At 43.4% G+C, this 12,873-nt stretch overlaps 2 protein-coding genes across 2 annotated transcripts in view; both read right to left on the reverse strand.

Moving 5' to 3' along the window:
• SLC16A4 (solute carrier family 16 member 4) overlaps positions 1 to 9,367 on the reverse strand; it is a gene marked incomplete at its 3' end in the record, with an annotated part of 20,196 nt that extends 10,829 nt beyond the window's left edge. Inside the window, exons 1-3 of the mRNA XM_081009667.1 lie at positions 5,567 to 9,367; positions 4,141 to 4,273; positions 3,130 to 3,273 (exon numbers count right to left, since the gene is read on the reverse strand). Of these exons, the coding sequence (XP_080865793.1) occupies positions 3,130 to 3,273; positions 4,141 to 4,273; positions 5,567 to 5,677 (388 nt within the window). The 5' untranslated portion in view covers positions 5,678 to 9,367. The remainder of the gene's footprint in view (positions 1 to 3,129; positions 3,274 to 4,140; positions 4,274 to 5,566) is intronic.
• Positions 9,368 to 9,511: 144 nt separating this feature from the next.
• On the reverse strand, positions 9,512 to 11,347 carry LAMTOR5 (late endosomal/lysosomal adaptor, MAPK and MTOR activator 5). The gene is made up of 2 exons (XM_081009672.1): positions 11,193 to 11,347; positions 9,512 to 9,855 (listed from the first exon to the last, which is right to left on the reverse strand). The coding sequence occupies exons 1-2, from the start codon at positions 11,330 to 11,332 to the stop codon at positions 9,795 to 9,797; spliced, it is 201 nt and encodes a 66-aa protein (XP_080865798.1). The 5' UTR covers positions 11,333 to 11,347; the 3' UTR covers positions 9,512 to 9,794.
• Positions 11,348 to 12,873: the final 1,526 nt, after the last annotated feature.

Consider the following 12,873-nt stretch of genomic DNA (forward strand, 5'->3'; position numbering starts at 1 on the left):
GTGGTGCCGCTGTGCAAAAGCCTGCACATCCTTCCACTTCAGGCAAATGTCCCTCAGTTCTTTGGAGGACAGCCGTTCCTCAGTTGCTTCCTCCTCTTCCAGCAAGGCCTGCTCCTGCGCAGCCTCTGCCTGCAGTTCGACTAGCTCCTGGGTGGTCAGCTCGTGGTCGTGCTCCTCCACCAGCTCGCTGATGTCCTCCTCTGTGACCTCCAGGCCCATGGTCCTCCCCAAGGCAACAATGTCCTGCACCACTGTTGACTCTGGTGCATCAGAGTCACTTGGTGCCACACAGTCCGGCCACAGGCTGCACCAAGCGCAATTCAAATTTCTCTGGCTGATCCCGTTCCAGGCCGTGGTGATCATCTTCAAGCAGGTGACGATGTCGAAGTGGTCCTTCCAGAATTCCCGCAGGGTGATGGTGGTGCAATCAGTCACCTCGAAGCATCGCCTGAAAAGCTCCTTGGTGTAGAGTTTCTTGAAATTGGCGATGACCTGCTGATCCATCGGCTGGAGCAGTGGCGTGGTGTTAGGCGGCAGGAACATGATGCTGATTCAGCTGAACTCCTCCAACAAGTCCTCCTCAAGGCCTTTAGGATGAGCAGGAGCATTGTCCATCAGAAGCAAAGCCTTCAGTGGCAGGTCGCTGTCCAGCAGGTACTGTTTGACAGCAGGGCCAAAAGCAAGATTGACCCAGTCCACAAACAGCACACGTGTGACCCAAGCCTTACTGTTGGATCGCCACATGACACTCAGCTGCTCCTTGTCGACCTTGTGTTTCTTGAAGGCCCGTGGGTTCTCTGAGTGGTACACCAGCAGGGGCTTGATCTTCAGGTCGCCGCTTGCGTTGGCACAGAAGAGCAGGGTCAGACGGTCCTTCATGGGCTTGTGGCCAGGCAACTTGGCCTCCTCCTATGTGATGAAAGTCCTTTTGGGCATCCTCTTCCAAAACAGCTCGGTCTCGTTGCAGTTGAAGACCTGCTGTGGAACGTAGCCCTCCGTCTTCACAACCTCCAGGAACTCCGCTGCAAAGTCTTCAGCCGCAGAAACATCAGAACTGGCAGCCTCTCCATGCCTGACCACGCTGTGGATTCCAGATCTTGTCTTGAACCGGTCAAACCAGCCTCTGCTTGCCTTGAAGACTTCAGGCTCGCCTGAGGTTCCTGGCTGTTCCCGGAAGAGGTCTGTGTGCAAGGCCTTGGCCTTCTCACAAATGACGGCCTCAGTCACTGTGTCCCCTGCACGCTGCTTCTCTTCTAACCAGATGAGCAGCAACTTCTCCACCTCCTCCAGAACAGCTGGGCGGTTCTTCATGATCCTGGTGACTCCCTTGGCTGCATCAGTCGCAAGGATCTTCTCCCTCATCTTCAGGCTGGTCCCGATGGTCGATGGATTCCTCCCGTACTCCCTGGCGAGGTCTGTCACACGCATTCCACCATCGTGCTTCCGGATGATCTCCTTCTTCATTTCCAGTGTAACCTTCGCCTTCTTCCCCTCGCCGGCCTCTGCAGCAGCAGTCTTCTTGGGTCCCATGGCAGCACAGCTCCTACCTTCGCAACCCCCCCCCCCCAAAATCAGTGCTTCACATCCAAAAAATTCAAAAGCACCCAGCCACCCACCACACAGAAATTCAAACCCAGAACCAAGTCCTTGAATTCCAAACACCCCAACCCAAAATCCAAAAACCCCCAAAAAAGTTTTAAAAGTTTAACTTACCGAATGGCTGCAAAAGAAGTTTTGGAAAAGCTTCAAAAATCACCAAAGTCTTCAAAAACCTCAACTATTCCCCCAGCCACCCACCACACAGAAATTGCAAACCCCTCCCCAACTGTTCCCCCAGCCCCTCCCCAACTGTTGCAAACCCCTCCCCAACTGTTCCCCCAGCCCCTCCCCAACTGTTGCAAACCCCTCCCCAACTGTTCCCCCAGCCACCCACCACACAGAAATTCAAATCCAGAATTTTTTTTTTAAAAAAACAGCAGAGTGGCCCAATGGTCACAGAAAATCATAAAAATGCAGAAAAAAACCACACAAGCTTCCAGATTCTTGCAAACCCCTCCTCAACTGTTCCCCCAGCCACCCACCACACAGAAATTCAAATCCAGAATTTTTTTTTTAAAAAAACAGCAGAGTGGCCCAATGGTCACAGAAAATCATAAAAATGCAGAAAAAAACCACACAAGCTTCCAGATTCTTGCAAACCCTTCCTCAACTGTTCCCCCAGCCACCCACCACACAGAAATTCAAATCCAGAATTTTTTTTAAAAAAAACAGCAGAGTGGCCCAATGGTCACAAAAAATCATAAAAATGCAGAAAAAAAACAAGCTTCCAGATTCTTGCAAACCCCTCCCCAACACCAAGTCCTTGAATTCCAAACACCCCAACCCAAAATCCAACCCCCCAAAAAAAAGTTTTAAAAGTTTAACTTTCCAAATGGCTGCAAAAGAAGTTTTGGAAAAGCTTCAAAAATCACCAAAGTCTTCAAGAACCTCAAAAAAGGCTACCACACCGCGTGCTATGAGTTGCTCCTCGAAGTCAAGTCGCAACTGCACCTCTTCAAGCAATGCACCCTGGGTATTAACGGTTTTAAGAAAAAGGAAACAAACTTGCAAGACGTTTTCGTCTTGCGAAGCAAGCCCATAGGGAAATTCGTCTTGCGAAGCAGCTCAAAAAACGCAAAACCCTTTTGTCTAGCGAGTTTTTTGTCTTGCGAGGCATTCGTCTTGCGGGGCACCACTGTATTCAATTTCAAAAGTAATCTTAAGAGCTGACAAAAAGAACTCCAGATGATGTCTTTCTCACCTTCTTCAATGAATTTTTTTTTTTTTTAAGGGGAGGGCATGTGCAACAAAACATTTTTGTCTACCTACTGGGGCACATATGAATGAAAGGGGGCACTTGCCTGTAGGTGCCTCCAGTAGCCCAACAGGTAGAGTACCTCCCTAAACTTTTTCTAAATTGGGCCCTGTGTCTCAGCAGTGCAGGGAGACCATTATTCATTCTGGTGGGGAAGGCCTTTGCAAAAAATAAACAACCCCCCCCCAAACCAACATTAGCCTGACTGTTACTCAGTTTTTCTATTTCCAGTTAGACTTTTCTGTTACTGTGGCTGATTTTTAAGGTACGCTCACCTGTCAGGAATCCCATAGACACACAAAGAAAGGGGATGTTTGTGGCCAATATGCTGATAAGACAACCAATGCCAACCAGGCAAGCCCCAATCACTGATGCTGGTCGTTCTCCTATAATTTCACATACTACGGTTACCAGTGGTGCTGCAACAGAGAAGAAAAACAGCTTCATGGTGGCTTGGGGAAAGGGGTACAACTGGCAGAAGGAGAGACTTGGAGGTAGGCATTTTTGCCAGTTTTAGGGAATATTGAACCTGGCATATGCTTAACTTTTGGAAACTATATAATAAAGCTGTCAGGAGAATGTTTTCTGCTGCCTAAACAGAGCCGAGAGAAAAAACTTGCTTCAACATGGCTGATGAGAATAGTCTTTAATATTAGTGGACTTATCACATGTGTATCCTCTTTTCTCCAGGGAGTTCAGAGTCGTATGCATGGCATTTCCCCTTTCTATCCTATGTGAGATAGATGAGGCTGACAGACACCCAGTAAGTTCTGTGGCCAGTGTGAAGATTTCAGTGCAGGTGTCTCCAATTTAAGTCCGGCACTATCCACTACATCAGGGGTGGCCCAAAGGTGGTCTGGGATCTACTGGTTTATCTCTGGGCAATTTGTGGGAGACCAGCAGCAGTTTATGTCCTTCCTTGCTCCACTGGGGAGACCTTAGGGTTCAAGGAAAAAATGAAGTAGATCCCCTAAACCTGAATTTTGCCACCATATTGACAGTGTGGATGCCATTGATGTGCATCTATACTAAACAGTAATTTACACATTGTCTGTTCTTACATCCTGGTCTTAGATGCTTATAAGCTTTCAAGTGTTTTCAAGACGGCTGTATACATAGGTTAATGACAGTAGTTACTTAGGCATGGCTTTCTTATTGTAAGCAGCCCATGGGGCAGCAAACAAATGCCGTACATGTGTAAAAAGTTCCACTAAAAGTGTTTCAGGACTATTTCTTCAAATAAAGTATTTCTTCACCAAGTCATATTCAACCGTATTTGTGCTAACCTGCTAGGAATCGAAGTGAGGACATGATAGAGCCAATCCAGCTGATTTGTTCAGAAGAACCGCCAACATGCTCTTGAAAGGCCACAAAGAAAATGGCAAAGTTTTTCGCTGTTCCCATTGTAGATACATTTACCTTAAAAGAAACAAAACATCCAGTAAAATTGAAGCACATGTATTGCCTGCTGCCACTTGTCCCTGCCCTACGGAATGTAGCATTTTCCATTTTTAGAATAACACCTCTTATTCCCTGGGCAAATTTGTGATGGCTTTTAACTTTGGATCAATCACAGTTGATATGAAACTAAATGAAATGGTGCTGAACTCCATTGAGATTTCCCAAGTCCAGAAATTAGCTGACCTAGGAGAAAAGGTAGCCTGGGAGGAGAGGAATGGGAAGAGAGGGATGGATGGTGCAACATCCCTCCCAACTCTCCACTTCTCATTCCCTGACCCATCCACTGTGCTCAATTTATGGCTTTTAAGCAAGCATTGAAAGACACAGATTTGCAGCTGGTGGTCTAGTTCCATCCTGGCAAATTGAAAGGGAAATTTTGTTATGCATGAGTATTGAAAGTGTCCCATAGGCTGCCAAGGAAGTTCCCGAGGGGGAGAGTTCTTACTGGGAATGGCTTTAGTAAGAGAGCCCTGTCAGTGCAGACCAGCACTGAAAGGGAGCCCTACTTGCCAAGGAGCAATTGGGAGCAGACTTTTAAGCTCAAGGTTGCTCCTTTTCAGCCATGTCTTTACCTGCCTACATAGGTTGTCCAGTGTTGGGTAGATGGGTCTGGTCTGGGGAAATGTCTCACAGGCAATATTGGGACCCGTGCTGGGTCCGAGGTCTCCCCCACCACTCTGTGGTTGTAAAATGTTAGGTGGGAGATTTAATCTCATGGCATGCACCCCTCCCCTTAATGTTTCTCTTCTTGGCTATTAATATGTTTTTGGGGGTTGAGCATTCAAATTCTGCCCCCCCCCCCGCTGCCCCCAGTTTTATTCTGTGGCTTCTGAAAATTTACAGAGTGGCATTCAACTAAGTGGTTGCATGCATGGAACAAAGTCCACCTGTGCAATGGAACACTGCCCCTATGCACTCCCTGCACCCCCTTAAATTTGTGGGGAGGGTTAAGAAACCCCAGAAAAGTCAACAGTAAGATCTTATTTCATGTGTGGACCTCATTCCCTGTGCAAATACCCCCATTTTTTTTACGTAAAATGCAATATACATAAAGGTGAAGGACTGTAGCTCAGTGGCAGAGCATTAGTCTCCCATGCAGAAGATCTCAGTTTCAATCCCTTGTTTCTCCTGCCTGAAACCCTGGAGAGCCTCTGCCAGTCAGTGTAGAGAATACTGAACTGGCCCGGTATAAGGGAGCTTCCAGTGTTCCATAACCAAACCTCCACAGACTTTGTTACAATTCTTACTTACCAGAAAAAAGTTAAGCATAATCATCCACCCCCAGCCTCCATCGGGAGCTTCTGCACCGTCGTGTTGTTTGGTGCTTTCTTCAGCTTCTGGCTCACCCTCTGTTCTCTCCATTCTTGCTGCAGATTTGAGCTCCAGCAAGTAGCTGCAATTGACTTTGTTAAAGGGCTCTTACACCCAAAAGATAATAGTCCACATTGCTGACAAACCCTCAAAATAAAAGCTGCCATTGCTGCTTTAACACGGTCTGCAGTTTTTCAACTTAAACATTAACCCAATGTTTTTAAACACTAAAACGGTGGTATCACCCTAGTGAACAAGATGGACCTCTTAATTTTACTGCCTTCCTAGTTGTTTTTGACTGCTTCAAAATTAAAAGAAAAAAATTATCAGAGTGGTTTTGTTTTTTTAAAGCTCTGTGGCGGTTAAGGGGTATTTTTATCAGCTAAGACTTTTACAGCAAGATCCTTCTGCTTGACAAGGGAAGCCTCGGAAGTAAATGTTAGAAACTGTCCTGTATTGTGAGTCACACAACTGCTGCCTCTCAGGGAAAAGGCTTCTGAATTGACCCTAGTACATCCTGGGCAGGAAATAACACAAAAAGGCTTGTCTCCATAGTGCTTTGCTGAAGCCTGGGCTCTAGCATGTCTTGCATGCTTTTAAATTCAAACTCCAGGTTTCCCTTTCATCTTAATTGTGCTTTGGTCTCAACTCTTGGTTTCAGCATACACCTGGTGAGCAAAAAATTCAGGCATCCAGTAGGCATTAGTTTAAGGAACAGCCCCAGCACCTGAAAAGAAGGCTTGTTGAAGAGGACAAGAAGCAGTTGCTGTTCTTCTGCACAGGCTTTTTAAGCAACTGCTTGCTGCATCAGCTAACTTCTACTAGGCCCTGCTTATTTACTAGCTTCCCCTGCTCAGGTCCCTCTCCCAACCAAGGTGCGCTAACAGCAGAGGCAGGAGCCTGGCTGTGCCTCCCACATTCTTAATTCCTTCCTGCTAGAGGCTTCAGGAGCAAGGCAGGATTCATTTATACAGAATCGTTGAATTGTAGAGTCGGAAGGGACCACAAGGGTCATCTAGTTCATGAGTAGGCAAACTAAGGCCTGGGGGCCAGATCCATCCCAATCGCCTTCTCAATCCAGCCCACGGACGGTCTGGGAATTAGCGTGTTTTTACATCGGTAGAATGTGTCCTTTTATTTCAAATGCATCTCTGGGTTATTTGTGGGGCCTGCCTGGTGTTTTTACATGAGTAGAATGTGTGCTTTTATTTAAAATGCATCTCTGGCTTATTTGTGGGGCATAGGAATTCGTTCATTTCCTCCCCCCACCCAAAAAAAATATAGTCCGGCCCACCACATGTTTTGAGGGATGGAGGACTGGCCCACGACTGAAAAAGGTTGCTGACCTCTGTTGTGGGGCATAGGAATTCATTCAAAAAAAATTTTCAAAATATAGTCTGGCCCCCCACAAGGTCTGAGGGACAGTGGACCAGCCCCCTGCTGAAAGTTTGCTGACCCCTGTTCAACCTCCTGCAATGCAGGAATCTTTTGCCCAACATAGGGCACGATCCTGAGATTAAGAGTCTCATGCTCCACTGACTGAGCGATCCCTTTTGTTCAGTGTTCCATTTTAAATGCCTGCCTGCACCTGTAGAAGCTATAAAGAGAACCTACAGTGCCAGTACCCCTACTAGGAAATGTGTGTTTGGACTAGTTATGCAATGTTCTTTGGTATGAAAGTAAATAATTGCAAAATAACCGTGAGAGGTCAAAACACTGGCCATTTCCTCTTAATGGCTCCGTTGTACCTTTAAAATAAGAAACCCTGCATGTTTGAAGGTCAGCAGCTGAAACCTAGCTTCAGAGGAAGCCCTTCGGTACCCGGATTATAAGAGTCTTGATATCATTGGCGAAAACAATGTCTTTTTTCCTACAAGTGGATTGAGCCAGTGCCCCTGGAGGTAAAGCCCTTGTCCTGGCTTACTTTGAATTATTATTATTTTTAAAGAAATAGCTCAGCATACCACCATCGGCATGAATTTATTTGATTTTTAGATTACACAATAAAAAATATTCCCTAGCACATGGAAAGGTAGGTTGGTTTTCATCTTGAGGAATATGTGACATTTCCTTCTTTAAACAAGTATCCATAAAAATAAATTTCTTTATTCAAGTATTCTAGGTTAGAAATGTGTTCTTGTTTTTTTAAAATAAAAACTACAGAAATTTGATTAAGATTTATCCCCCTGGGGTAAACACTTCATTTTACAGCAGTTACATCCAAAATACAAGTTGGATTGTATTTTTCATGCAGTGTATGATGCACAAGGTAAGGCATTTAATCATATAATTGTTTTGATATGCTCATTAGTAACTACCTTTAGATGGTACTGTTGCTACTATTTCAGTCCCTTTCCACCACAACACTTGCACAATGAGCAGAGATGCATACATAAAAGGAATATAGATAAACAGCACCATATTCTAAACAGGGAGCATGCTCTCTCTCAACTACACAGGTATGTCATCTACTAAACAATAATTTCTTGTAGAGAGAAAGCAAGGTATGTATGGATTCTGTGCATATTTTATAATTACATCTCAAAGCAGGTGCAGGCATATGATAGAATACTCATATTATTCAAATAATCGGTTTTATAGGGTAAAGATCCTTACTCAGGCTTGTAGAGTATGATTTGAAACTGCAGAAGCAGCTATCAGAGGCTCAACAGCAAGGAGCCTGCGTAGAATGTCAACTACTTCACATGAATTAGATCAGTGTTTTCCAAACTTGGCCCTCCCATCATCCCTAGCTAGCAGGACCAGTGGTCAGGGATGATGGGAGTTGTAGTCCCAAAATAGCTGGAGACCCAAATTTGGGAAACACTCGATTAGATTAGAAAGGGAAATGGAGCAGAGGGTAATGAACCTTGGCATACTCCACACAACTACCACAAGGGACCCACTTTCCAGAACCTCCCTACCGAGTAGGAACAATCAGGACAGCTTCAAATCCAAACCCAGACAGATGGTCCAGGAAAATATGGTTAATAAGGAAAGGTTGAAAGGAGAACCAACAGGATCACCTTCATCTTGTATTTTCTGGCATAGTAATCCGCTAGAGCAGCTAATACATTTTACTTCAACCGGGATGGAAGCTAGATTGAAAAGGATTCTGTTATGTGTCGTGGCTATCCTGCTGCCCTTCATCCTAGGATTAGGTTGTACTTGAGAGAGTGCTCTGATGAGCACAAACCCCACATTCCACACTTGACATGAGTCCCTGCACTATTTTCTTACACATTGTAGTCATGTGCCTTTTTTTAGTGTTACATTTCTGGCTCTATTAACACTTTCCATTGAAAAAATGGCAGAGTTTGGTCTGAAATGTATTGGTCCTCAGGACTCCAGAGGGGATTCAGATTTGTTCGTTCTTAGGATATCCTAAATGCTAGATGTATAGGTCTCTGGAATTAGAACATAAAATCAAGAATTGTAGAGCTGGAAGGGACCGCGAGGATCGTCTGGTGCAACGTCCTGCAATGCAGGAATCGTTTGCCCGTGGAGCTTGAACCTGCAACTCTGAGAGTCCCATGCTCTACTGACTGAGCTATCCCTGATTCATGAAATAGCCAGGTTTACTATCAACCCTGCGTGTATGTCTTGATCAGCTAGTGGAATTCAAGAAACTCAGAAGAGAGAGCTTTACAGATGGTAGCTAATACACTGCCATCGGCTAACAAGCAGATGACACAAAACAGTTTGTCTCATTAGTCATGCAACTATTATGGTCAAGTCCCTTTTAAATATGTGATTGTTAGTTTTGTACATAGAAGGAAGCTCAGTATACCAAACAACTGCATTTTCTTAAGACAAGTGAATGTCATTGCCTGGCTAGACACACCAAATAAAACAACATTAAGTCAAACGGTAGTGAACAAGCAGTGTGTTCTAGTTTGTTTATTTATTGATTTATTGAGTATTGGGGCCACCTGACAAGGTGCTCTCCCCAGCCATGTAACAGGAAAACATTCCACACATGATAATATGAAATGGCACAAGTTCAGAGCAATTAAGATTCCATACCAACTTGGGAGAATGTTTACAGTCCAATCCAGCTAGGTTCTACCTAGTGATACTGGATATTCAACCTGTATTAATCTGTAGAAGAGTAGTCCACAAAGGTGCATAAATGTTGAAGAGCAAGGAGTATTGTGGATGTATAAGGTTAAGATGCCATTTTGTGTACTGCTACTGTGATGCCATCATGCTTCTGGATCATGATATTGCTGAAAGAAACAGAAGGTTTGTTTTTAAACACACCACTTTCATAGAATGAAACAAGTCCCAAATGTTAACCAAAATAACTGCAGCCCACTGTTGTTGCCTTTAGATCTGTTGCTTTTCATATCACACATAGATTCTCTTCACTTGTCATCATTTGTAATACAGCTATAGACATTTTGATGACACCCCTTTAATCACCATTATTTCAAATATTAGCAAAATCAGGTAGACTTTAAACCCAGAATTATTTATTAAACCTTTTTCCTTGTAAACCTTATCAGTGCCCTATTTGGGCATTGGCTCTACTCACATGTTGACCAACATGGGAGTTGGGGTGCATCACCACCTTTAGAGCACTTCAAAAGTTTTGAGGCTCCACACATACACAGTTTAAAGCCCTGTGCTACTGGAGATCTAAATCCACAGGGAGACTCCGTAAGTAGAAGCTTCCCACCTCAGACCTTCACCCTCAAATTCATGGAAGGCTCCAAATGTGATCATGGTGGCATGCTGGAGGGAACAAGGCTTGGAAGCACACCCCTGCTTACAAGAAACTTAACACTTAAAATAAGGCTTAAACCAGCTTTATTTGTGCACTAGCCTGGTACCCATTTCATGTAGGCAACTGAGTGAACTGGCAGAGGAAGGTTGGTACACTCCATGGTACACTCCATCCCTCATCAGTGCTCAACACAGAATGCAGATCTCTTCACCCCTGCCAGCCCCAGGCAGACTAGTAACTGGGAGGTGTATTTACAAGGCTTCAATAAGTATATGTTTAAAGCCTAAAATTAGTCCTACAGAACTCCAAAGTCAGTGAAGCCACATGCACCAAGGAAGAATCTTTCAATTTATTCCATGATATCAGCATCCTAAACAGATGATCCTATTTCCTCTTATGTTTGCCACAACCCATTAGCAGAAGAGAGCAAATTATTCCATAGCGCAGGGGAAACTACAAGGACAAGGCTCTTGCAACATGCAATATGATCAAAGGAGGGTGCAGCGCTATAGCTAAGAAAAGTAGGAAGAACAATAACCTACTTCCCAGCTACACTGAGAGCCTGATGGCAAAACACATTAACTGAGGCTAGTTAAGATCTTTGTGTCTTCTTCACTCTTAAGAGTACTTTTGCAAGTTGGCTCAAATTCCAAGAACAAAAGATCAGAAATTGAAGCTGTTCTTTCCAAACAAGTTACCATGCACATGGAAGACAGAACCCAGAGAGCAGCAAGGATTAACCAATTTATCCACATGAGAAGGCAACTTAAGCAATGGGCCTGTCATGTCAATTAATTTGTCTTAAGTAAAGGAAGTAATAGCTCCAAATACACATACCCAGTATCTGATTCGAGGCACACTACAGGAATATCTGTTGGATCAGACGTTAGTTTGGCTGCTTGCTGGGCTAGAACAGATATCACACCTGCATGTTCATCTGAGAGGGTACCACGACCTAGAAGACAATGGTTTATCATTTAAAATGAGTAAAGAAATACAGGATGTGGTCAGTTCAGGGGCGCAAAACAAAAAATGCTGACTGAAAAGGGGGAAACCAAATGTAGTCCTTAACCAGAGAATTTTCAATTCCATAAACTGAAAATAATAACAAAGAATGGATGCCAATTGCAGTATTATGGAAGCTTGGCAATTACAAAGTAATAATTAATGTTTTTCAGGCAATCATCCAAGTGCTAGCATTTTACATTTTTATGAATATTTTTACACAATATAACATTTAAACCACATTAAATGGGCTCTTAATTTCCCCATCAAATATTTCAAATTAAATATATGAAAGTACTGAGACAAAAAATCTGAAAGTACTGAGGGGTTTTTTAAAGCTTTGTTTACTTAATATATGTAAAATAAACATACTAAGTTGCATCACTCTCTAAGGCAACAAAAATTTCCTGATGCAATTTACCCTAATGGGCAAATATTTTTTTCCAAATAAAAAATATTTAGAAAACCCAAATAACTATTCCTTTCCTACTTCTTCTGCCCTTCTTCCTCACTCCCATTCCATAGCCCATTTTAGCACCCTTTCCCCATATTTCCTTTTCCCTCTGCCTGCCCGCTATCTGACAGTCTGACTTGTTTACAGCTGCTAGGGAATGGTTAAGTGAAAGCCAAGAAGGTCTCAGACATAAGGAACATCTGTCAATTTTTCTAGGACACAGAGATTTTATAGAGGCAGCCTTAAGAAACAGCCAGTTGAGGAAGAAAGATGATATGCAAGATCTGTTAGTGTTGTTGCATAAGAAAGTGAAGAGTGTGTGCATAGGGGGTTAAGGTATAAATGAGCTGAATCAAGAGAGGAGGAGAACTAAGTCCCTGCCTTGCCAAAGCGATCCCTGTGTCATCACTTTTACAGGTCACCTTTAAAGAAAACTAATAGCAGCAAGAATTTTGTAGCTGTGTTGTGTTAGTGATTATTAACTAGCAGTATGTTTTAATTTGTCAAGCCTTCACAAATCTTAAATAGAGGTGTTCAGAAGATACAGGAGCATCCATTACTGATTTACTTGAGGCTAGCTGGCTGATCTAAAGTCACTCACTATAGCTGTGCACTTTAGAACCATGCAATACAAGGAGATTGTATTAAGTTGTACAAGTCGTCTAGATAGCAATGCAACTACCACATAAGCAAGCAATAGGAGGTCTCTTATTAGACTCTCTTTGCTGTTAATGCTAGAACTACCAATCTGACTTTTAAATAATTTTTTTGTATACACAGCACTTTAGATTAAAACATGGTTTTAATCATTGCCTAATTTATACTAGTAAAAACAATGCTCAGAATTTATGTAGATCTCTTTTCAGGCACCATCTTGAGGACATTTGGCAAAAAGGGAGGATGTAGATGCCACAGACACATTTATCACCGCTTTTCAGCTACATAGGTAACTATTATGCACATACACCCAACCAGTGCTTTTTTTTCCCTAAAAAAAGTTGTTTAGGGGTACTCTCATTTTCCTACTCATATTGAAATACTGCCCCTCAATGAGGCCAA

The sequence above is a fragment of the Podarcis pityusensis genome (genome assembly GCF_964106645.2).
Source record: "Podarcis pityusensis genome assembly, chromosome: 6".
Taxonomy (NCBI): Eukaryota; Metazoa; Chordata; class Lepidosauria; order Squamata; family Lacertidae; genus Podarcis; species Podarcis pityusensis.